Raw genomic sequence first — 23,204 nt, forward strand, 5'->3', positions numbered from 1 at the left:
GCTCACTTTTTCTTATGGTTTCCTAGCAACAAGGAGGTGGCTGGCAGCTCAACTTGCCCCAGTCTCCCCTAATGAGGAACTACACTAACAGTGACTTGTTTAAATCACCAAGACAGCGATTAATTAATAATAAATTAGCTGTAGGGATGTCACGATGACTTGTTTTCGCAATTAACCGCGGTATTAAACGCCACAATTACTAATTAATCGTCATGATTCCTAAATACCGTCATTTTACAAAAAAGATTCTGTCGGAACCATATAGGCAAATATGCACCAAAATAAAGGTAAATGCACAGATACTGGTTTAAATTATGTTAATTTTTCTAATGTTACAATGAATTGGTAGGAATTTAAATGTTAGAGTGTCATTTGTAATTAAAAAAAAACTATTAATAGATTAATTACTTGAATTATTCTGTGTAAATAATTAGTAATGTAATTATATGTATATTTTTTTACTATTTTCATCAGATTTTACACAATCATAGTGTTGTGAAATTAATTAATGTATAATAATTGTGATAATTGTAAAAATACCGTGATTATTTCTCTGACAATAATCGTACCAAGAAAATTTATAATCGTGACATCACTAATTAGCTGATTATCTACGGAAGCCCATTAGATAATCTGTGAGTATTTTTCTCTTCGCTTTAAAGGGATACGCCAACATTTTTTTTTTCATGTCTTGCCTCACTCCCGAGTCCATGGCCAGCAGATAGACACCATCCTTTAGACTGTGCGTGTAGTAACAAGGGAGATAGAGTCATATCGCCGTAATTAGCTTAGCTCAAACACTGGAAGTGTATAGGTAGTTATGCTGAGAAGCTAAAACATCTTTTTCAGTTGAATATATTTGCATTTTCTTTATTTCTTGAAAAGGCTTGGGCAATGAGACGAAGAGCGATATGTAGTTGAGAACTGAAAGTCATCTTAAATAGTTTATTTATGTGTCGCACCTGTGTGGCAGGTAACACCAACAGGAAGGACTGTCTAGTCTTTGTTTTTGTCTTTATCATGAAATGTGTCGTTGTAATCCCACATGGGATGGAACACAGTGGTGGCATGACACGAAAATAAAAAAAATTCATTCATTCATTCTGTTTGGGGTCATTTGTAGAGATGCACAACATCCTGAAATATGTGAAGACGTCAGTGACATCATCAGCCTCTGTGATGTCATGACTGCGTCACATGTACAGGACAGAAAACAACTGAAGCATAAAGCAATAAAAACTAAACTCATGTTGTCATGGAAATATGATTTCTGTTTTTTTTTTATACATGCCTACTGAAACAGTTAGCTATGTGTTTATTTATAACTCGGTCATTAGGCCCTGCCCCCTTCATAGCTCAGTGACTGAACTGACAGATGTCGGACTTTAAAGGGATAGTAGCATTTTTTTGAAGTGCGGTTGTATGATCTACAAATAGCCCCTAAGTACTTTAATTGCAGTAGAAGACTCTCTGCACTCCTCCCGTTAGCAACGCCAGCCCATAATAGCCCTGCCCACAGATTTACAACATACAGTGTTGTGAATGGACCCAAAGAAACGGCCTATTTTCATGGCCTAAAAGAGGTTTTACCTGAAAAAAAATACACAGTTCCATTGTTCGCTATAATATAATTTTTTCCAGCCCTTCAAAGTGCAGGAAAAACACAGTTTTTATTTGGACTTAAAGCAGAAGTAAGTGATATTTTTGTGTTAATATAAGTCTTAAATAGTTGTATCTTCCGACAGCAATCACTTCTATAGAGTGTTTGGTCTGAAACACGGGTCTGTCAGTCACTCTGCTCTGAGCCCAGGAGAAAACATTTCTCGTATCCTACAACCTTTATCCAATGAGGAGAGAGAACGGCATAAAGGGGCAGTCCTCTCTGTGTGTGCAGCCAAGGGACGCCGTGAATGTGGTGACGTAGGGACGAGGCGTTATGGTGCGTTCAAGGCAACTCGTAACTCGTGTTTTTTCCAACCTGTAGAGTCGTACCAGTTTGATCTGGTACGAGTTCACGGGTCAGAAGTTACGAGTGGCCGTTATAGTGACTTTCACAGGTAAAACAGGTCGGAGAAACACGAGTGGGTTGCCTGGAACGCTACAAAGTCGTAAGTTGTGACTTGAAGCTGTAATTTACGGTTTCAAAAGCCTGCCTGGAACGCAGCATTAGCCAAAACGACCGGATCGCTTACTTCTGCTTTAACCAACTGCTGATCGGCGGGCGCTAACCCTGGGCGGAGGGATACGTGAGTTGGTTAAGTCCAAATAAAAACTGTGTTTTTCCTGCACTTTGAAGGGCTGGAAAAAATTATATTACAGCGAAAAATGGAACTGTGTATTTTTTTTCAGGTAAAACCTCTTTTAGGCCGTGAAAATAGGCCGTTTCTTTGGGTCCATTCACAACACTGTATGTTGTAAATCTGTGGGCAGGGCTATTATGGGCTGGTGTTGCTAACGGGAGGAGTGTAGAGAGTCTGCTACTGCAATTAAAGTACTTAGGGGCTATTTGTAGATCATACAACCACACTTTAAAAAAATGATACTATCCCTTTAATCTGGTGAAGCTGTTTTCAATAGTTTTCAGATGATTAAGTCTTATTTTTGTTCTCTTCTTTGTTATCAAATATTAAAACTGACTATCTGTTGCCACGACAACTGACAGACAACAATGTGGAGGCGTAGTAGAGAACAAACTTTGACCTTTATTATTATTAATCTTAACGACTTAACTCCTTAAGCTCCTCGCTCTGTGAACAGAGTGACTCCTCCTGTCTCTTCATAGACGATCTGTGATCCAGGGGCAGCTGTTGTCGGTCTCGTGCCCCCTGCTGGTCGCCATGGTCACACTCAGCTGTCACTCAAACTTGTCATCAACACCGCGAAGCCACATGACAGTGGAACCTCCGGGGCTTCCGTAGACACAACTTCAGCCGCTTCAGCCTCCACTAGAGTGCCTATACCTCCACTCTGCTGCTGCTGCTGTTGTTTTAGATTAGATTAGATTTAGATAAGGCTACTTTTATTTAAACATAGACCTTACAGTGAATGTATTACGACATTTCTCTTAGAAAACAACCAAATGGAAAATGATTTTAAAAAAAATTCTTGTTTTTAGGTAAATAAAAGAAATGGACCGACAGCAAAGCAAATTTTACACTTTTTTTGAAGGAACTTTATCAATACAGCACCGACATCAATGGACTAGAAATGCCAAAGGCTTTAAAAACAAACTTTATTTTGGACATTTTTTAATTTAAAGCAGAAGTAAGCGGAATGTTTGTGTTAATATAACTCTTAAATAGTTATATCTTCCGACAGCAATCACTTACATAGAGTGTTTGGTCTGAAACATGGGTCTGTCAGTCACTCTGCTCTGCTCTGAGCCCAGGAGAAAACTTTTCTCGTATCCTACAAGTTTTATCCAATGAGGAGAGAGTCCGGCATGAAGGGGCAGTCCTCTCTGTGTGTGCAGCCAAGGGATGCGCCTGAATGTGGTGACGTAGGGACGAGGACCAATAGATCCATGACGAGGGCGGGGGCTGCTAACTCCATCGGCTGACAAGACGTTATGGTGCGTTCAAGGAAACTCGTAACTCATGTTTTTCCGACCTGTGAAGTCGTACCAGTTCGATCTGGTACGAGTTCACGGGTCAGAAGTTACGAGTGGCCGACTTTCACAGGTAAAACAGGTCGGAGAAACACGAGTGGGTTGCCTGGAACGCTACAAAGTCGTAAGTCGTGACTTGAAGCTGTAATTTACGGTTTCAAAAGCCTGCCTGGAACGCAGCATTAGCCAAAACGACCGGATCGCTTACTTCTGCTTTAATATGATTTTCTTTACATCTATGCATTTTTTATACATGATACTTCTATTCTCTTTGTATAGCCTATCTATGCTTTAATTTTTTTCTTCTTCCCCTGGCTCAACAGTATTGTTATGTATATAATTGTTAATAAAGAAATTTCTGTGACACTGATTAAAAAAAACAGAATAATATAGGCTAACAACAGAGATAAATAGTATAAAAATATACATAAATACATGTTTATGTTCTTGTTGTTTGAGTCTGGGACCTCAAAGAATAATTCATGAACTGACTAATAGCAGATAATAGTTTTTATTTCATGATTACATGTCTAGACTTTTATTTTGGGAACATTTTTGAATGAAGGACTTTTATTTTTTAAGGAACAGGAACAAAGTGATGAAGAATCTGAGACCATCTTTAGTTTATTGTGATTAAACACAGATCAGAAACATTATTTAAACACACACACACATATATATAATAATAATATAATATAATATATGTTCTCTACAGATTTAGCTTGAGTTATTACAACATGGACAACGTGTCGTTAACGTCACATCGAGCGTCTGTAAAACAATTAGTGCAATTTACAGTGAAACTAAAAAAATATACGAATCATCATCTATTGAAAAAACGTTAAACTTCAGGTAGAAACTGAACCAGCAAAACAACTCAGTGGCTTCTGGAGGCACGTTAGCAGGAAGCACATTAACACACACACACACACACACACACGCTGAGGGTGTGTCGATGAGGCACTACTGACCACCTGCTGTTCCTGAGGGGCGGGGCTTATGCTGCGTTCAAGACAACTCGGAAGTCGGAAAAAAAACGAGCTCCGAGTTGTAAAAAATGAATTGAACGGCGTCGAACTCGGAAATTACAGACGGTCAGAAACTCGGGTATCATTTCAGAGCTCCGACTTTCCGACTTGACGTCACGACAACATCAAAACATGGCGGCCCTCGTCTTAAACGGTTTGAATTTAGACATTATTTTGTGTATTATTGCAGTAGCCTATAGACCGAATCTCCTTGTTGTTTACATTCTACTTCCGGGTAGAAAACCAGCTGTAATTTGAATGAGATCAATAGTAACGAACGAGAGTTTAGCTATATATCATATTTTTCACGCCCTATCACCGTTTAGACAAATCTGAAATGATTGAAGAAACATTACTATTTCTGTGTGTGTGTTTTGTGTTGCTATGTGTTGTATTTATTCAGTTTGGGGGAATCACAGTGTCTAGAAAGCATCAGTGGCTCAGCTGACAGGGACAGCTAACGGTAGCTAAGCTAACGGTAGCTAAGCTAACGGTAGCTAAGCTAACGGCGGTAGCTAAGCTAACACCAGGACGTCAGCTGTTAAACCCTCCCGTTGTGGGACACGACATGAAACTACTCCAGTTAGCTCAGTCATGTTGGAACTCAGATATCCGCTGGAGAAAATATTTTTTCATGGAGCGTTTATTGAGTCACTGAGTTATTAAAGTTAAACAGGTAGCTAACCGTTAGCCCAGCTAATCTATGATAACCATGACTAATTACAAAAATGTGCACACAGAAATAGTAATGTTTGTCCAATCATTGGTTTTATAAACTTTACAAACATCAGATTAGTCTAAACGGTGATAGTAACATGAAAAATTAGATATATATAGCGAAACTCTCGTCCGTCACTATTGTTCTCATGCTGGTTTTCTACCAGGAAGTAGTTGTAAACAACAAGGCGATTCGTCCTGTATGAAATAAGTTTATATTAAGCTGTGATTGTTGTATGGTGTGAAATTGTGTTTCCTCGTATGTGACGGGAATAACGAAACTGTTATCAAGGCTGTAACATTATATGTGCACTTATCTGCAGCGTCTCTTCTCCTCCAAAATAAACATAATTTGCTGCTGCATTTATTTTTCGTATTCAGCGATGAGCCACAATTAGGGATGTCACGATTACTTGTTTTCACAATTAATCGCGGTATTAAACGCCACAATTAATTGATCGTAAAGATTCCTAAATACCGTCACTTTCCAAAAAAAGATTATGTCAGAACCATGTTGGCAGATGTGCACCAAAGTAAAGGTAAATGCACAACTACTGGTCAATTTACCTAACGTAGCATTGAATTCGTAGGAATTTAAATGTTAGAGTCAGTGTCATTTGTAATAATAAAAAAAAGATTAAAATTAACTTAAACATTTGGTATAGATGATAATTAATGACTTATATATTACAAACACTTTAATAATTGGTCATATTTTAATTTGTGTAAATAATTAGTAATGTAATTATATTTTGACTATATTTGATTTTACACATTAATAGTCTTTGAAATTAATTAATGTATAATAATCATGGTAATCGTAGCACTGTGATTATTTCTCTGACAATAATCGTACCTAGAAAATCTGTAATCGTGACATCCCTAACCACAATATGCCAAACTTCTTTCAGGTATCCATGTTTTTTTTTTTCTCCCGAGTTCCTGCAGCGTGAACGCAATGATGTCGGAAGTCGGAAATTTTCGAGTTGGGATTTCCGACCTTCCGAGTTGTTATGAACGCAGCATTAACACCGACAGGTATGTGAGTCTGACGCTACGAGGCACCACGGACATGCAGAAGCAGAAAAAACAAACGTCACGTTAATTAAAAAGCTGAAGCTCAAAGTTTAACATTCAACAAAACGTTGAGTTGTTTGTGGCGTCGTCGGTAAAAAAGTTCAGACTGAACGTTTATCGACGAATCAACGCTCAGATGCAAAGAAAAAAGGCTTTTAATGTGAAACTCTGAGGAAGCTCCGACACACAGCATCATACAGCAGCTCAGAGCTTCTCATTCAGCTGAGGATTAATTCACTCTCTATCATAAATCATCAATAATCAATAATTAATTAGGCTAATTAGGCCACCATTGCTCCGCCCCTTTAATTTAACACCTGACCTTTCAGAATAAAAGCCTGCTGAGCTGAAACACGAGCTTCAGCACTGGTTGTGCTTTTTTTTTTTGTTTTGTTTCCTGTGAGAGACGCTGAAACGTTCTGCGTCTTTCAGCTCAGGAACTTCTCTGGACTTTAAAGGGATAGTTCAACATTTTGGCTAATTGGGCCATTGCCATAACCCCTATAGTCATAGCAGTAGGTTCGTTACCTTTAATTGTCGGTGCGAGCTGTTTTTAGGACGGCGGAGCAGAGCCGTGAGCTGCTATGACTATAGGGATTATGGCAATGGGCCAATTTGACAAAATGTTGAACTATCCCTTTAACTTCACCTCCCCTCACATCAACATAAAGCATTGTCTCCAAAATAAGAGCATGCTGCTTCCTCCCAACAGAAGGTTAATTACACTTCAACAGCTGATTCATGGTCAAACAGCTCAATGACATCAGCAGCAAAAGGGGGCGGAGCCACCAATTAAAAATGAAACCTTAATTAGCAGCTGAGGAAACGGCTTCAGATACGACTGAAATACAGAGTGAGAAGCTGATGATGCAGAGAGAGACGGAGCAGCAAGCAACAGTGTAAACCAGAGGTTGTGTTTGTGCGACGTAGTGGAGCTGCACCACAGAGTCTAATAACACACTGACAGGATGTGATTCCTGTTCACACACACGCACACACACACACACACACACACACACACACACACACACACACACACACACACACAGTGAGCGGCGTAGCTACATGAAGCTCAGCAGTTGATTCTCATGAACAGTTCAAGCCACCGATGATCAGCACTGATCGACCTCTGAAACAGGACGCGAGGTCGAAAACACAGAGAAGAAGCAGCTGAACATCCAAACACACGACCATCGAACAAACCGGTCAACTGTTGTTAAAAAGGCGGGAAATCACCAACCAATCAATGATCCGATCAGTTTTAGCAGCAAAATAAACTAAAAACTTGTTCTTAAACATTTTCTCCTCAAATTAAAATGTTTTTTCTCCAATAGACTGGGTTCAGAACTTTTGTTTCTCTAATTCATTTGTTTCATTTTTTCAGTTTTGTCCAAATCGTCTTAGCAACCTGACAGCTAACTAGTTAGCACGCTGATAGCACTGCTAGTTTAGCTCTTTGTTCACCCATAAATTATCATTTCAGTTTAGTAATGTTTAGTTTTATATATGGTTTTCTAACTTGTTTTCAGTGTCTGCTGCTGTTTTTAACCACAGCACCACAGTTCAGTATATTTAGGCTACTCTTTAATAAGCTAGCTTGTAGCCTAGCCAGGCAGCTAGCTCTAGAAGTGGGTAATAACTAGTTTTTAATAACTAGTTTAGCCGCTTAGCTCAAGTTTCTTGCACTAACTGCATCACACTAACTATTGTTGTGTCACATATCCCACATTTTAGAAAATCCATTTCCTCAGAATGTGTTTGTTTCACCTGAAACAGTTTTTTGTTTGGCAATCTGGAACGCTATCCACTACTGCTGCCAATTGTCAAACAGGTGGTTTACATTTACATTTATAGCATATCAACTATCAATATTCACTTTTACTACTAAAATTAATCTAACTTGGTAATTGCTAACTAATATTACAGCTAGCTCACTTGGTGATACTATATAGTTTTCCAGTTTCTGGTGCTAACTGTACATTGACTCTGATGAATTTTCCTCCATTTATTAACAGTTTAAATGTTGTCATCAGAAAAAACAGCCTTTACACAGCTAACGTGGCTAGTTTGTGCAGCTTGTTGTTTTTCTAGGTTAAAGTGCTGTTGAACATTTTCTGGTGTGAACGAGGCCTCGGCTTAAAAAACTGTTGTCTGTGTTCTTTTGTGTTGTAGGCTAAAAAGATATTTAACATGAAATGCACTTCAGATTCAACAGCACAACAGAAGGCTAACGGCTAACGGCTAACCGGGGAAGACACGAGGAAGAAAAGAATTAGCTGTGTGGACGTTAGCATAACCTGAAAACACAGTGTAACGCTACAGCAACAGTTTCTATTGTAGGCAACAGGAAGACTGTACAACACCTTTACCTACAGGACACCGAGCACCGTCACAACAACACTGGCTGTGGACATCAAACACGTGTTTATAGTATCTAATATACTGTGTAATATACTTTGCACAAATAAATCTAAGTAAGTCGATCATTAATACAAGAAGATCATTTGAAGCCGGCGTTAACAGCACTGACGGCCAGTCTACAGACTGATACTGATGTATGGAGGTACATTTAGCCTATGTCTTTATTTATTCAATCAAAAACAAGTTGATTCAAACAAAATATTTTCACTTAAAAAAAAAACCTTTTCAATCAAAAAAAAGTGTTTGAATGCAAAAAAAATATTTAAGACCCCAAAAAATTGCTTTTGATTGAAAAAAAAATTGAGTTATTATTTGATTGAAAATATCTTTTTTGTTTTAATCAACTTTCTTTTTGATTGAATAATAAAGACAAAAATATCCTACCCATAATATATCCCAAATACAAAAAAGATTACTTGAATCCCAAAAAATATTTTCAATCAAATAATAACTCACCTCAATAAAAAAAAAAAAACCCTTTTCAATCAAAGAAAAAAAAGTGCTCGAATACAATTTTTTGGGGTCTCAAATATTTTTTTGCGCTCAAACCCTTTTTTTCTTTGATTGAAATGTTTCTTTTTTGATTGAAGTGAAGTTTGTTTTGATTGAAAAATAAAGACACAAATGTACCTCCATACTAGTGACAGTCAGTGTTGGTGTCAAAGTCAAAGCTTCTTCACACTGCAAAAACAAGAATATTTGTCTTATTTCTTGTCAAAATGTCTCATTTCTATTCAAACTAATCTCTTTCCACTTAAAATAAGACTCATCACCTAAAAATTAACTTGTTTTTAGATCATTTTCACTTGTTTCAAACAAATTTTCACTTGAAATAAGTAGAAAAATCTGCCAGTGAAAGCAAGTTTTTTGTGCTTGTAATAAGAAAGAAAAACTTGTTCCACTATCAGATTTTTCTACTTATTTCAAGTGAAAATATGTTTGAAAAAAGTAAGTAAGTAATGTATTTTAAGTATAATGAGATGTGTTTTGACTAGAAATAAGACAAATATTCTTGGTAAGACAGAGAGTTTTTGCAGTGCACAGCAGGAGGCAGCTTCACTGGTGCAAACACTCACACTGTCGTCTTCATATCAACCCTCTGACTCGACGGTGGTCACTGTGGTTTCAGAGTTCGCTCATTAGCAACATTAACAACGTTCAGAAACCTGTTGCTGTTACTGAGGGATTTCACACCAACAACAAGAAGAGGAAACATGGCGGCTGCCGTCTGCGTCTTCACCTCCAGGTTTCTTCATCTTGTCTGCAGACCGACATCGTAGTCGCTTCATTAGCTGCACGATATTCTTCACAATTAAAGTTTTTACAACACGTCACTGATACTGTACAAACACAGTCAGTCTGAACCCGTCAGACTCGGCCCTCTCAGTAAACTCAGGGTTAGCTGCTAATGTTTAGCCGTGGTTAAAGGTTCTGGAGCTACATGTGGAAAAACCTGATCCCGTCTCACGCTCCTGGTCTCTCGGCGCCGTGTCGTCATGGCTACAAAGCTACATGAGAGAAGTGACAGCTGGCGGCTCACAGCGGCCACGCCTCCTCCAGGTGAAGGGCAGTGCAACGATGTCCAGCTGAGCCGGTCGGTCAGTGTCCTCCGTCTCTAGAGGACGGACTCTCTGGACGTCCGTCCTTCGCTCCGGCCGAGGACTTCTTCTGCTTCAGCTTGGACTTCCTCAGCATGTGGACCTTCGGACAGAGAGAGAGAGACAGAGAGACTCAGGTAGACACACTGCAAAAACTCAAAATCTTACCAAGAATATTTGTCTTATTTCTAGTCAAAATGTCGCTTCTAGTCAAAACAAATCAAATTATACTCAAAATAAGACTCATCATCTAAAAAGCAGCTTGTTTTTAGACACCTTTTACTTCTTTCAAGCTGATTTTCACTTGAAATAAGTAGAAAAATCTGATAACCCACCGTGCGGTCACACACTCGACTCCTGATCCGCTCTACAACCACTGATGCGCGTATCATGCCACACCGCGGCGGTAGCCTATAATCGCTCCTAATTAATACTACGGCAGGAAATATCAATAACAACGTAGCTTACCTTTGAAAACGGCTGCAAACTATCAATAAACCCTCGTTTTCCTTCTCCCAGTATTATTCCTTTTCTAATGTCCTTTTGTTTTTCCTGCTTTCCTCCTGACGTGCGCCCATTTGATCTGTCAATCACTTTCCTCCTCTTTTCTTTTTTTCCTCGGGTTAAAATGCCTCCAAACAGGCGATCTATGACTACGTCCTAACTTACAGTAACAGAGAAATAAAACTCAGCGAGAGCACAACTCCCATTCATTCGTATGGAGACTTTTTTTCGAATTGAGGACCCAGGAGGCTGCTTCCGCTTCGGCACTCTATAGCTACACGCCTGGTTCTTATAAACGCCTGCCGGGCTACTAAATGGTCATCTACGGTGTGGAAGGATTCAAACTGAGAAGCAGCTCTAGTTGGAACAGGTGTCAGTCTGGTCCTGACCACACCTGAGGACAGAGTCACTAGCCATGTTTCCATCCAAAGTGATTCGAATTACTGGGAAATGTGCATTAAAAGAAATTCGAATCATGTGTGTTTCCATCTACGGACCCCCCCCCCCGGACGGACTGACGGTCCTTCATGATGCGACCTGTCCGTGTGTGTGTGTGTGTGTGTGTGTGTGTGTGTGTGTGTGTGTGTGTGTGTGTGTGTGTGAGAGAGAGAGAGAGAGAGAGAGAGACTTTATTAATGATACACGCTGGACGCGCTGGTTGATAAGTTTGGTTTTTACTGAGGAGGAACTATGAAGAACTGTGCAGTAACATCATTATGAAGGTGTGTGGGGGCTTTTATTTTGCCGTGGCGGTGCCACAATTAATTACATGTAGTGAAACCCTGATGTTGTCTTGTGAGTGAACTGCAACACGGGAGCAGATGAGGTGAAAGTGGCTACGTCACTTAATTTGAATCATCAACCAAAACCGGCCATAGCGAGCTTATTTCAGTTTGTGCGAATCAGGGGATTTTAATTCGAATCACTGCGTTTCCATCATCATTTTCCGATGCGATACATCTCGATGCATCTAAACAGCTGATGGAAACGCACCTAGAGACAGTGACAGGGACCGGTGCGTGCTGTCGTCCTACCTTGGGTCCTGCAGCAGAGATGATGATGTGTCCCGGCGGTTGAATCCAGGGTTCTCCGTCCACCTGGACAGGAATGGGTTTACTGACCGTCAGCCGGATGTAGTTCCCTTGAGCAATACGAATCCCTGAGCGAATCCCGCTCTGCACCTGGCCCTGCACACACACACACTCACACGTGAAAAACGCAGGAAATCGAACCTCTTCCATAAACTTAAAGGGATAGTATCAATATTTTAAAGTGGGGTTGTATGATCTACAAATAGCCCCTAAGTACTTTAATTGCAGTAGCAGACTCTCTGCACTCCTCCCGTTAGCAACGCCAGCCCATAATAGCCCTGCCCAGAGATTTACAACATACAGTGTTGTGAACAGACCCAAAGTAACGGCCTATTTTCACGGCCTAAAAGAGGTTTTACCTGGACAAAAAATACACAGTTTCATTGTTCACTATAATATAATTTTTTCCAGCCCTTCAAAGTGCAGGAAAAACACAGTTTTTATTTGGACCTAACCAACTCACGTATCCCTCCGCCCAAGGTTAGCGCCCGCCGATCAGCAGTTGGTTAGCTCCAAAAAAAACTGCTACTATCCCTTTAAAGCAGCAGTAAGCGATCTGGTGGTTTTGTCTAACTTCCTGTCAGCAGATGGAGTTAGCAGTCCCCGCCCTCGTCCCTACGTCACCACATTCACGCGCATCCCTTGGCTGCACACACAGAGAGGACCGCCCCTTTATGCCGTTCTCTCTCCTCATTAGTGGGGCAGATAAGCAAACTAATTGTGCATTTCATCTCCATACCCCAAGGTTTGATTTCAGACGTGGAACCACTTTGGTGGCTGACCTTTGGTGACCTTTAGGGCTCTTTGCATTTTTCCACATTATTCTCCATTGGAAACATAATGAAAATCTGGTGAGTAAATCATTATTACCAAGACATTTCTTCACCATTGTGTTTAGGAAGGTGTGGAATATCATGTAATAAAATGTTGAAATTCAACTCCCGTGGGAAACCCCCTAAAATAACTCCTCAAAAACCCCTAGTTTTACCCCTCACAAGGTCTGGTTACGGGTACCCCAACTTTGAGTAGTTTTTTAGGGGGTTTCCCACGGGAGTTGAATTTCAACATTTTATTATATCATATTCCACACCTTCCTAAACACAATGGTGAAGAAATGTCTTGGTAATGATTTACTTCCCAGATTTTCATATGTTTCCAATGGAGAATAATGTGGAAAAATACAATGGTGAGGTCAAAGAGCCCTAAAGGTCACCAAAGGTCAGCCGCCAAAGTGGTTCCACGTCTGAAATCAAACCTATTGACATTTGTAGTCATAAAATGCACAATACCTTCCATATATGAGCTTATCCGCCCCACTACATTGGATAAAACTTGTAGGATATAAGGAAAGTTTTCTCCTGGGCTCAGAGCAGAGTGACTGACAGACCCGTGTTTTTCGGACCAAACACTCTATAGAAGTGATTGCTGTCGGAAGATACAACTATTTAAGACTTATATTAACACAAACATTCACCTTACTTCTGCTTTAAATGACAGATGAAAGTCTCAGAGTCGATGTAGAAACATGATCGACTCAACATGAGGTCGATTTGATTGATTGATTGATTTGACTGCGGCAAATTCGGTGTAAAGACGTTTAGTCATACTACGACATCTTTGTTTACATTCGAAAACACCTCGTTGTCATGGCGACATGTTGTGCAAGTGGATGTGTGTGTGTGTGTGTGTGTGTGTGTGTGTGTGTGTGTGTGTGTGTGTGTGTGTGTGTGTGTGTGTGTGTGTGTGTGTGTGTGTGTGTGTGTGTGTGTGTGTGTGTGTGTGAATGTTTACCAAACACACTCAACGCTCCTCACCATGTGGACGACCCCTGTGACTCCGACCACTTCAAGCAGACCGTCATCGATGCTCGGTTTCCCATGGCAACCATCGACCTCCGACCCCCAGAGGTCAGCACCTGAACCCCAGCTACACACACACACACACACACACAGATCTCATCAGTGGTGTAGTCTAATAATGTTTTGTAGTGGGTAAACTGCTTTTTAGGTGGTAAACTGTTCATACTTGTATCACATAGACGCTGGTTCTCAAACTTTTTACATCAAGGACCCAAAATTGACACAAATTAGACCACGGACCCCCATTGGACAAAATGTTGAAGCAAACACCAGAAATACACAAACAATCAATGTACGATTAACTCATTGAGTGCCAACCACGTAATTTCTCGTTTTTCGTTCCCATGCGTTGAGTGCCGAAAACGAGATTTTTCGTTTTTTGCTTTTTTTTTAAATTATGAAAATAGACACTTTAATACACATTATATGTAAATTTGGGGACTCTACGACGAGGAGAACTGAAATAGATGACGATCAAAGTCACATGACAGCTCATGATCTGGAAGTTTTTATCATAACTCGGCTTCTGCAAACGGAGTTCTGCATGCAGATGCAGCGCAGCTGCTCCGCTCTCACCCGCGCTGCTGCTCCAGCTGCTCGGAGCTGAACCAGGAAGCTCTCAGCCGACAGTCCGCCCGGTCTTCAGCTGGAGCAACACCGTGTCCTCCCCAAAGTCCCCCCGCGGTAAAATCTGATGGTCTCTGGGCCAAAGCAGACCGGCATCACCGACCCGTACCACAGAAGGACCGCGACCACCGGCGGGACCGTTGTTCGCGAGCCGCGGTGGCCGACAGACCCTCACGTTCCGCGGCGAGAAGCTGTGACACGGCACGGTGCGTCTGTGTTATTGTTGTTTAGTGGCGCCCCCCCCGCCCCCCATGGTGGTTTTGTGAATAGAACAACAATTGTTGTATATATTTATCTTATACGAGCCCTTTGATCCAGAAATGCGAGTGTCAGAAGAGCGACAGGCACAAACAGCGCACCTTTCATAAAAGACGCTCTATCTCCTTTTCTAGAAAAAAAGGAGGGATTTTGGTGAAACCCAGCCATGTTTAGCTTGACTTTTCTCAGGACCGGAGGCACGTAGAAACAAACGGTTTGTGGCCACTTGAAGCATTAAGGTAAACCTTTCAATTGAGCCACAGTATGTGTTGGTGGCAATAATATAGAATACACTATGGCTCTACATAAAAAGTCAAAAATGGTCTAAATTGCCGGTACACTTGACTAAAACTTTGGAAAGGAGCGCGGCACTCAATGAGTTAAATTAGGCGTACATTTTTGAAAAAAAAATTCTGGAAAAAAAGTGGTACAATATGTCCAAAAAAGTTGAAACATTTCTAGAAAAAAGTGGTAAGATTTCAAAAAAAATTAACAAAAAAAAGTTTAAGATTTTTTAGAAAAAAGTGGTAAAATTTCTAAAATTAAAAAAAAAAAAAAAAATTTTAATTGAGAAAAAATAGTAAAATTTCTAAAAAGAATTGTAGAAAAAGTTGTTAAGATTTTGCAAAAAAAATTAGAAAAAATGTGGTAAAATTTCTCAATTTTTTTTTTTTAAATGTGGCAAAATTTCTCTCTCTCAAAAAAAGGGGCAAAATTTCTAAAAAAAGAAAAATTGAGAAGAAACTGGTAAAAATTTCTCAAAACTATCCTAGGAAAAGTGGTAAAACTTAAAAAAAAAAGTCAAACAATACTTAAAAAAGAGATAAAATTTCTGAAAAAAAAAAGTAAAAAAAATTCTAAGAAAAAGTGGTAAAATTTCAAGAAAAAGTATACTGGAATATTTATGCATTTTCAGTGGATATACTGAGTATCACATACACCACTGGATCTCATGTTAGGAGAAACAAACGTCTTTATGAGTTCACATTCATCTGTGTGTGTCTGTCAGTGTGTGTGTGTGTGTGTGTGTGTGTGTCTGTCAGTGAGTGAGTGAGTGAGTGAGTGAGTGAGTGAGTGAGTGTGTGTGTGTGTGTGTGTGTGTGTGTGTGTGTGTGTGTGTCTGTCAGTGAGTGTGTGTGTGTGTGTGTGTGTGTGTGTGTGTGTGGTGTGTGTGTGTGTGTGCGCTCCACCTGGGGATGTTGAGGAAGATGAGCCCCTCGATGCTCGGCAGCGCCACCGTGTGCGTGTCGACCTGCAGCGTCAGCTCCTTGTGCAGACTGCGGCTGTAGCTGATCTTCTGCAGACCCATCTTCACATACACCGTCTTGTTATGGAACCTGAGAGGAGGAGAGAGGGGGGGGAGATGTAGTTCTTATAGGAGGAGGAGGGAGGGGAGGGGGAGGAGGGGGAGGAGGAGGAGGAAGGAAGAAGAGGAAGGAAGAGGAGAGAGAGGGGGAGGAGGAGGATGGACAGGAGGAGGAAGAGGGGGGAGAGGAGGAGGAGGAAGAGGGGGAGGAGGAGGGAAGATGAGGAGGGAGGAGGAGGATGAGGAAGGGGGAAGAGGAGGATGGAGAGAGGAGGAGGGAGAAGGAGGAGCAGGAGGAAGGAAGAGGAGGAAGAGGGGGAGGAGGAGGAGAGGGAGAGAGGAGGAAGAGGAGGAGGGGGAGGAGGAGGGGGAGAGGGGAGGAGGGGGAGGAGAAGGAAGAGGAGGAAGAGGGGGAGGAGGAGGAGGAGGAGGAGGAGGAGGAGGGAAGACGAGGAGGAAGGAGAGGAGGAGGAGGAGCAGAGAGGAAGAGGAGGAGGAGGAAGAGAGGAGAAGGATGGAGAGAGGAGGAGGGAAAAGGAGGAGCAGGAGGAAGGAAGAGGAGGAAGTGGAAGAGGAGGGAGGAGGAGGGGGAAGACGAAGAGGAGGAGGAGGAGGAGGAGGAAGGAAGAGGGGGAAGAGAGAGGGGAGGAGAAGAAGGAGGAGGAGCAGAGAGGAGGTGGGGGAGGAGGAGGAAGGAAGAGGAGAAGGAGGAGGAGGATGGAGGAAGAGGAGCAGAGAGGAGGAGGAAGGAGGAGGAGGAGGAGGGAAGAGGAGGTGCGGTACCTGCTGGTGAACTTGTCTGGTTCTCCTTCTCTCGCCAGGTGAAAGTCCAGACTGAGTTCAGCGTCGATACCGAGTCCAAAGTAGTTGTTCATCTGGACGATCTGAGAGGAGACAGGGACGGTTACTGGTACCAGTCTGCCATCCAGTCCTCCATTCAGCTGGTCTGCCCTCTCTTCCTATGAACCAGTCTGCCATCCAGTCCTCCCATTAAGCTGGTCTGCTCTCCCTGCCTCCCTTGCCTACCAGAAGCTTCCTCCTTCAGTTGTTGTTAACATTTCCATGTTTCTCACATTCTCTGTTGTAAACTGTTTTCTTATCTGTAACAACATCTATGTCCCGTCTGTTCGTCCTGGGTGAGGGATCCCTCCTCTGTTGCTCACCCTGAGGTTTCTCAGATTTTTCCCTGTTAAAAGGGTTTTCTATGGAGTTTCTCCTTTCTCCTCCTCTCCTCCTGTCCCCTCCTCTCCTCTCCTCTCCTCTCCCCTCCTCCTATCCCCCCTCTCCTCTCCTCTCCTCTCCTCTCCTCTCCTCCTCTCCTCCCCTCCCCTCCTCCTCTTCCCCCCTCTCCGCTCCTCTCCTCTCCCCTCCTCCTCTCCTCTCTCCCCCCCTCTCCCCTCCCCTCCTCCTCTCCCCTCCTCTCCCCCCTCTCCTCTCCTCTCTTCTCCTCTCCTCCCTCCTCATCTCCTCTCTCCTCCTCTCCCCTCCCCTCCCCTCTCCTCTCCCCTCCTCTCCTCTCCTCTCCCCTACTCTCCTCTCTTCTCCTCTCCCCCCTCCTCTTCTCCCCTCCCCTCCCCTCTCCTCTCCTCTCCCCTCTCCTCTCCTCTCCCCCCTCTCCTCTCCTCTCCTCTCCCCCCTCCTCTTCTCCCCTCCTCTCCCCCCCTCTCCTCTCCTCTCCTCTCTCCCCCTCTCCTCCCCTCTCCTCTCCTCTCCTCTCCTACCCCCCCCCTCTCCTCTCCTCTCCTCTCCTCTCCTCTCCTCTCCTCTCCTCTCCTCTCCTCTCCTCTCCCACCTTGGGCGGCTCCAGGAAGTGGTTTTCCTCTCCGTCCTCGGCCAGGTCCTGAGCGTCCAGCAGGATGGTCCAGCGGTCCATCAGGACCTCGTCGGCCTCGTCCACCGCCACCAGGATGTGGTGCGGGTCCTCGCCGCCGTAGCCGGGCCCCCAGCGCAGCACCCGGGCCAGGTCGTTACCTAGGAGAGATTGGGCTTTTATTTCAGAAATAAATCTTGCTTTTCTTTTGTCTCTAAAAAAAAAAAAGGCTTGTTGCAGCTACTTTTATTCCTTTGTTGGATTATGGTGACGTACTGTACATGAATGCCTGCTCTACCTCTTTGCATATGCTGGATGCCATTTATCATTGTTGTAACATTCAGGACTTTTTTGTCCACTAGGGGCATCTTTTCACTAGTTTTTTGGCCATAACTTTCACTGTATGACTTGAAATGGCATGATTCTTGCCTAATAAGCTTTTTTTTGTAACCTTCCAAATTTTGTTTGAAAAATTTTTCTAAGGTCAATAATACAAAAGATGCAAAAAAGGCATACACTTATGACATTCGGGACAAAAAAGTCCACTATAAACAACTGCTCTAAAAATGTATCAGATAAATATTTTTTTCAAATTTTTTTTACAAATCTTTCAGTCAACTTCTGTTCTTTCCAAAAATACTAAATATTGTATGTTCTTTTTGGTTTTTAATATTTTTATTAGCTATTGAATGAAGCATGCGCTGGATTTTTGGAAAAAAAAAATGCTGATTTTCAATATAAAAAATGATCGGAGGTGAACAATTTTTTACGTGGTATCAGACCCTTGGATATGTCAAAGATTAGTAACAAAACTGATTTTGATGCATTATTTGTTTTTTGTTTTTTTTGGAGAGATTGGGCTTTTATTTCAGAAATAAATCTTGTTTTTCTTTTGTCTCTAAAAAAAAAGGCTTGTTGCAGCTACTTTTATTCCTTTGTTGGATTATGGTGACGTACTGTACATGAATGCCTGCTCTACCTCTTTGCATATGCTGGATGCCATTTATCATTGTGCTTTAAGATACATTACCGGCTGTAAGTCACTCACCCATCATTGTACTCTGTATGCTAAAGTAGGCTGGCTGTCTTTGTCTGCACGTAGGCTTCTACACTGGTACATCTTCATCTATAAAGCAATTATTTGACTACTTCCCTCATACCTCTGCACCTACCTCACTAGTCTCACATCAAACTCATCACACAGATTGCGCTCTCTGGACTTTCTATCTGCCTCGTACTGAGTTTGGGAAGAGGGCATTCATGTACTCTGCTCCCTCTGGCTGGAACAATCTCCAAAAAACACTAAAACTACAGGCATTCATCACCCTTTCCGATTTTAAAACCAGACTTTACTGCTTTTAAATGGCAAATCATGGAGTGTGTAAATGTTTTAGTGTTTAGTATTTTATCATCACTGGATTAGCGTTCTTTTAGTGTGTATTGTTGTGCATTGTTCTGTTCTATCTTGTTTGATTTAACATAATCTCTCTTCCCTCAGGATCCCCTGGTACAGCCTCCCCTCGTACCACACAGCCCTCTCTTCCTCCTTCTCTTCCCCCCATATCCCCGCCGGACTGTAGAACATAGGACTTTTCTCTCTCTCATGTTTGTCCCCTCTTCTTTGTGTGTATATCTTGTTGCTGCTTTCTTGGCCAGGCCATGCTTGTAAAAGAGATTTTTTTTTCATCTCAAGCAATTTGCCTGGTAAAGTAAAGGTACAATTAAAATTAAAGGGATAGTATCATTTTTTTTAAAGTGGGGTTGTATGATCTCCAAATAGCCCCTAAGTACTTGTTACATTGTCCCCCTCTGCTGGCCTGGCCGTAATCTCTCCTGTGCTCTTTTTCCATCCAGGTGTGTGATTGCTGCGGGGCGTACATAAGGGCGGAGGTTCTGCGCGCTCTCTCTCTCCTCCCTCTCCGGTCCTGCGCTCTACCCCTCGGCCACGCTTCCTCTCGTGGGTCCGGGAGCGTGGTGCTCGCGGCTGGCTGGCAGACCTTTTGATTCGGTTTTGTTTCTGTTCAGGGTTTAGGTTCCGGTTCTGTTGGGGATAGGGAAGAAGGTCGGTGCCCGGTCCGACGGCCCTGTGTGGGTTGGCTGCGGTGGCCGCCCTTTCCTTTTTCCTTTTGTTTTAGTTTGCCTGCCAGTCCAGCCGCCTCCGTTGCTCTACTTGTTTGATCCCTCCTGCTTGTAACAATAAACCTTTTTATGTGCATTTGTAACTCCCGTCTCCACACTTATGTTGCCTCCCGTGAATATACATAGTGGTCGTTTGGGGTCGTAACATACTTTAATTGCAGTAGAAGACTCTCTGCACTCCTCCCGTTAGCATCCCCAGCCCATAATAGCCCTGCCCAGAGATTTACAACATACATTGTTGTGAATGGACCCAAAGAAACTGCCTATTTTCACGGCCTAAAAGAGGTTTTACCTGAAAAAAAATACACAGTTCCATTGTTCGCTATAATATAATTTTTTCTAGCCCCTCAAAGTGCAGGAAAAACACAGTTTTTATTTGGACCTAACCAACTCACGTATCCCTCCGCCCAGGGTTAGCGCCCGCCGATCACCAGTTGGTTAGGTCCTAATAAAAACTGTGTTTTTCCTGCACTTTGAGGGGCTGGAAAAAATTATATTATAGCGAACAATGGAACTGTGTATTTTTTTTTCAGGTAAAACCTCTTTTAGGCCGTGAAAATAGGCCGTTTCTTTGGGTCTGTTCACAACACTGTATGTTGTAAATCTCTGGGCAGGGCTATTATGGGCTGGCGTTGCTAACGGGAGGAGTGCAGAGAGTCTTCTACTGCAATTAAAATACTTAGGGGCTATTTGTAGGGATCATACAACCCCACTTTAAAAAAATGCTACTATCCCTTTAAGGAGACCTGTCCATCAGGCGGAGGGGGCAGAGCCGGTCTCACCTGTCCCCAGCGGCACGATGCCGATCGGCGGCTCCCTGCAGACCAGCTGGTGGCGGACGGCCTCCAGGACGCCCAGCACCCAGCCCACCGTGCCGTCACCGCCACACACCAGGATCCTGAACCGGGACAGCTGCCGGAAGGTGTGGAGTCTGGAGGTCAGAGGTCAGAGGTCAGAGGTCAGAGGTAAGACTCGACTCCGCCGGACCTGTCTGCGCAAAGCTCAATTGACCTATGGCTAAGCCACGCCCCCAAACGCGATGAGCCAATCACAGTGCGCATAGCTAGCCCATACACTCGGACATTCTCTGCTTCCACCTCCATTGAAATGCATTGCAGTTAGTCAGTTTTCATTAGTTTTTATATGTTTTTTCTTGACATTTTAAAGGGACAACGAGGAGTTTCTCCGTCGGCAGAACGAAAAATTCTGCGACAATAAAAAAGTCTCATATTAATGTGGATGAATCTACGCTACCCACACTTGTTAATGGGCCCATTTTCAATAAATTTTGTCTCTATGGTTATTTTGTTATTATTAGTGGTGGTGGAAATGCTGGGCCAGCCGACCAGCGTTTCTTTACTTTCGGTTTCGTGGCGAGTCATGAGAATAACGCCACCGAATCTCCGTTTCTGGTCGGAACTACGACGGTATGTGATCGTCTTCCAACCTCTGACTTTAATTCTTGATGAAAACATGAGTCTGTCTTGCGCCGGTCAAAGAATTTCACGGTGCGGAGGCTCATAAATGTAGTGTGAAAACGCTTCACTTTTCCTCCTCGTTGTCCCTTTAAAGGTACAATATGTAAGAATGTGGCCAAAAACGGTTACTGCAGTCAAATTCAAAACACAGCAATCTAATTTTTTCTCCCAGCCGTAGCAGCAGCTCAGTGGACCAGACCGGAGGCTGAAATGCCACTGACGCTGCCGTGACTGGGAGAGAGGGCTAGGTGGCGCAACATGTAAACACGTAAATTCTCCCAGTCCAGAGTCTCAGTCCTGGTCCTGGTCCTGAGTCCTAGTCCCAGTCCTCAGTCCTAGTCTCAGTCTCAGTTCTGGTCCCGGTCCTCAGTCCCAGTCCTGAGTCCTGGTCCTGGGTCCTAGTCCCGAGTCTTAGTCCTAGTCTCAGTCTCAGTCTCAGTCTCAGTCTCAGTCTCAGTCCTAGTCCTGGTCCTGGTCCTAGTCCTAGTCCTAGTCCCAGTCCCGGTCCAGAGTCTCAGTCCTGGCCCTGGTCCAGAGTCCTAGTCTCAGTCTCAGTCCTGGTCCTGGTCCCGGTCTCAGTCCTAGTCCCAGTATTGGTCCTGGTCTAGAGTCCTAGTCCCAGTCTCAGTCTCAGTCCTGGCCCTGGTCCTGAGTCCTAGTCCCAGTCTCAGTCCTGGTTCTGGTCCTAAGTCCTAGTCCCAGTCCCAGTCCAGAGTCCTAGTCCTGGTCCTAGTCCTAGTCCTAGTCCTAGTCCTGGTCCTGGTCCTCAGTCCTTAGTCCTAGTCTCAGTCTCAGTCTCAGTCCTAGTCCCAGTCTCAGTCCTGGTTCTGGTCCTAAATCCTAGTCCCAGTCCCAGTCCAGAGTCCTAGTCCTAGTCCTGGTCCTGGTCCTCAGTCCTTAGTCCTAGTCTCAGTCTCAGTCTCAGTCCTAGTCCCAGTCCTGGTCCTGGCCCTGAGTCCTAGTCCAGAGTCCCAGTCCTAGTCCCAGTCCTAGTCTCAGTCCTGGTCCTAGTCCTAGTCCTAGTCCTTAGTCCTAGTCTCAGTCTCAGTCCTAGTCCTGGTCCTGGTCCTGGTCCTCACCCGGGCAGCGGTCCTCCGTTGGAGATGTCAAAGACCTGATGGGGGTTGAGGATCTTCCTGAAGCTGTAGAGCAGCTCTCGACCCTTCAGACCGCCGCTCTTTGGGTTGACGAAGACCAGCAGAGGACAGAGGTCTGGACCCAGACTGTGGACCTGAGACACACAGACCGTCAGGACAGGTGTGGGGGTGTGTGTGTGTGTGTGTGCGTGCGTGCGTGCGTGCGTGCGTGCGTGTGTGTTACCATGATCTCCGGGACAATGAGGGACGTCAGCGTCCTGCTGTGGACGGTCGTGTCTTTAGCCAACATGTAGATCCTCTCTGCCTCGGAGAAACAGGAGATCTGCAGAGCGACTGCACCTGAACGCACCACACACACGCACACACACACACACACACACACACACACACACACACAGTTTATCTCTGCAGTGCACATGACCGTAAAGGGACATTCCGCCGTAAGTTTAACCCCGGGCCGGCCCTAGCATTTTGGTGGCCCTAAACAGGATTTTTGTTTGTGGCCCACTCTAAGCGCAAACACCAAATCACAAACACTGGTTAAAACTGAATACAGACATGTTTGATAGACAGATGTAACAATACTC

At 43.4% G+C, this 23,204-nt stretch overlaps 1 protein-coding gene across 3 annotated transcripts in view; it reads right to left on the bottom strand.

Moving 5' to 3' along the window:
• Window positions 1-23,204, bottom strand: part of dgkq (diacylglycerol kinase theta) — a 117,125-nt gene that overhangs the window by 60,244 nt on the left and 33,677 nt on the right. For 2 of the 3 annotated variants that reach the window (XM_083980680.1, XM_083980678.1), the window contains 9 exons: window positions 22,841-22,956; window positions 22,600-22,751; window positions 20,825-20,973; window positions 17,886-18,064; window positions 16,877-16,977; window positions 15,978-16,124; window positions 13,858-13,969; window positions 11,987-12,139; window positions 7,062-10,551 (listed from right to left, as the gene is read on the bottom strand). In XM_083980680.1, the coding sequence (XP_083836806.1) occupies window positions 10,450-10,551; window positions 11,987-12,139; window positions 13,858-13,969; window positions 15,978-16,124; window positions 16,877-16,977; window positions 17,886-18,064; window positions 20,825-20,973; window positions 22,600-22,751; window positions 22,841-22,956 (1,211 nt within the window). In that variant the 3' untranslated portion in view covers window positions 7,062-10,449. Of the gene's footprint in view, window positions 1-6,958; window positions 10,552-11,986; window positions 12,140-13,857; window positions 13,970-15,977; window positions 16,125-16,876; window positions 16,978-17,885; window positions 18,065-20,824; window positions 20,974-22,599; window positions 22,752-22,840; window positions 22,957-23,204 lie in introns of those variants that run through there. The other variant, XM_083980679.1, reaches the window with a different exon arrangement.

The sequence above is a fragment of the Trachurus trachurus genome, assembly GCF_905171665.1.
Source record: "Trachurus trachurus genome assembly, chromosome: 10".
NCBI lineage: Eukaryota > Metazoa > Chordata > Actinopteri > Carangiformes > Carangidae > Trachurus > Trachurus trachurus.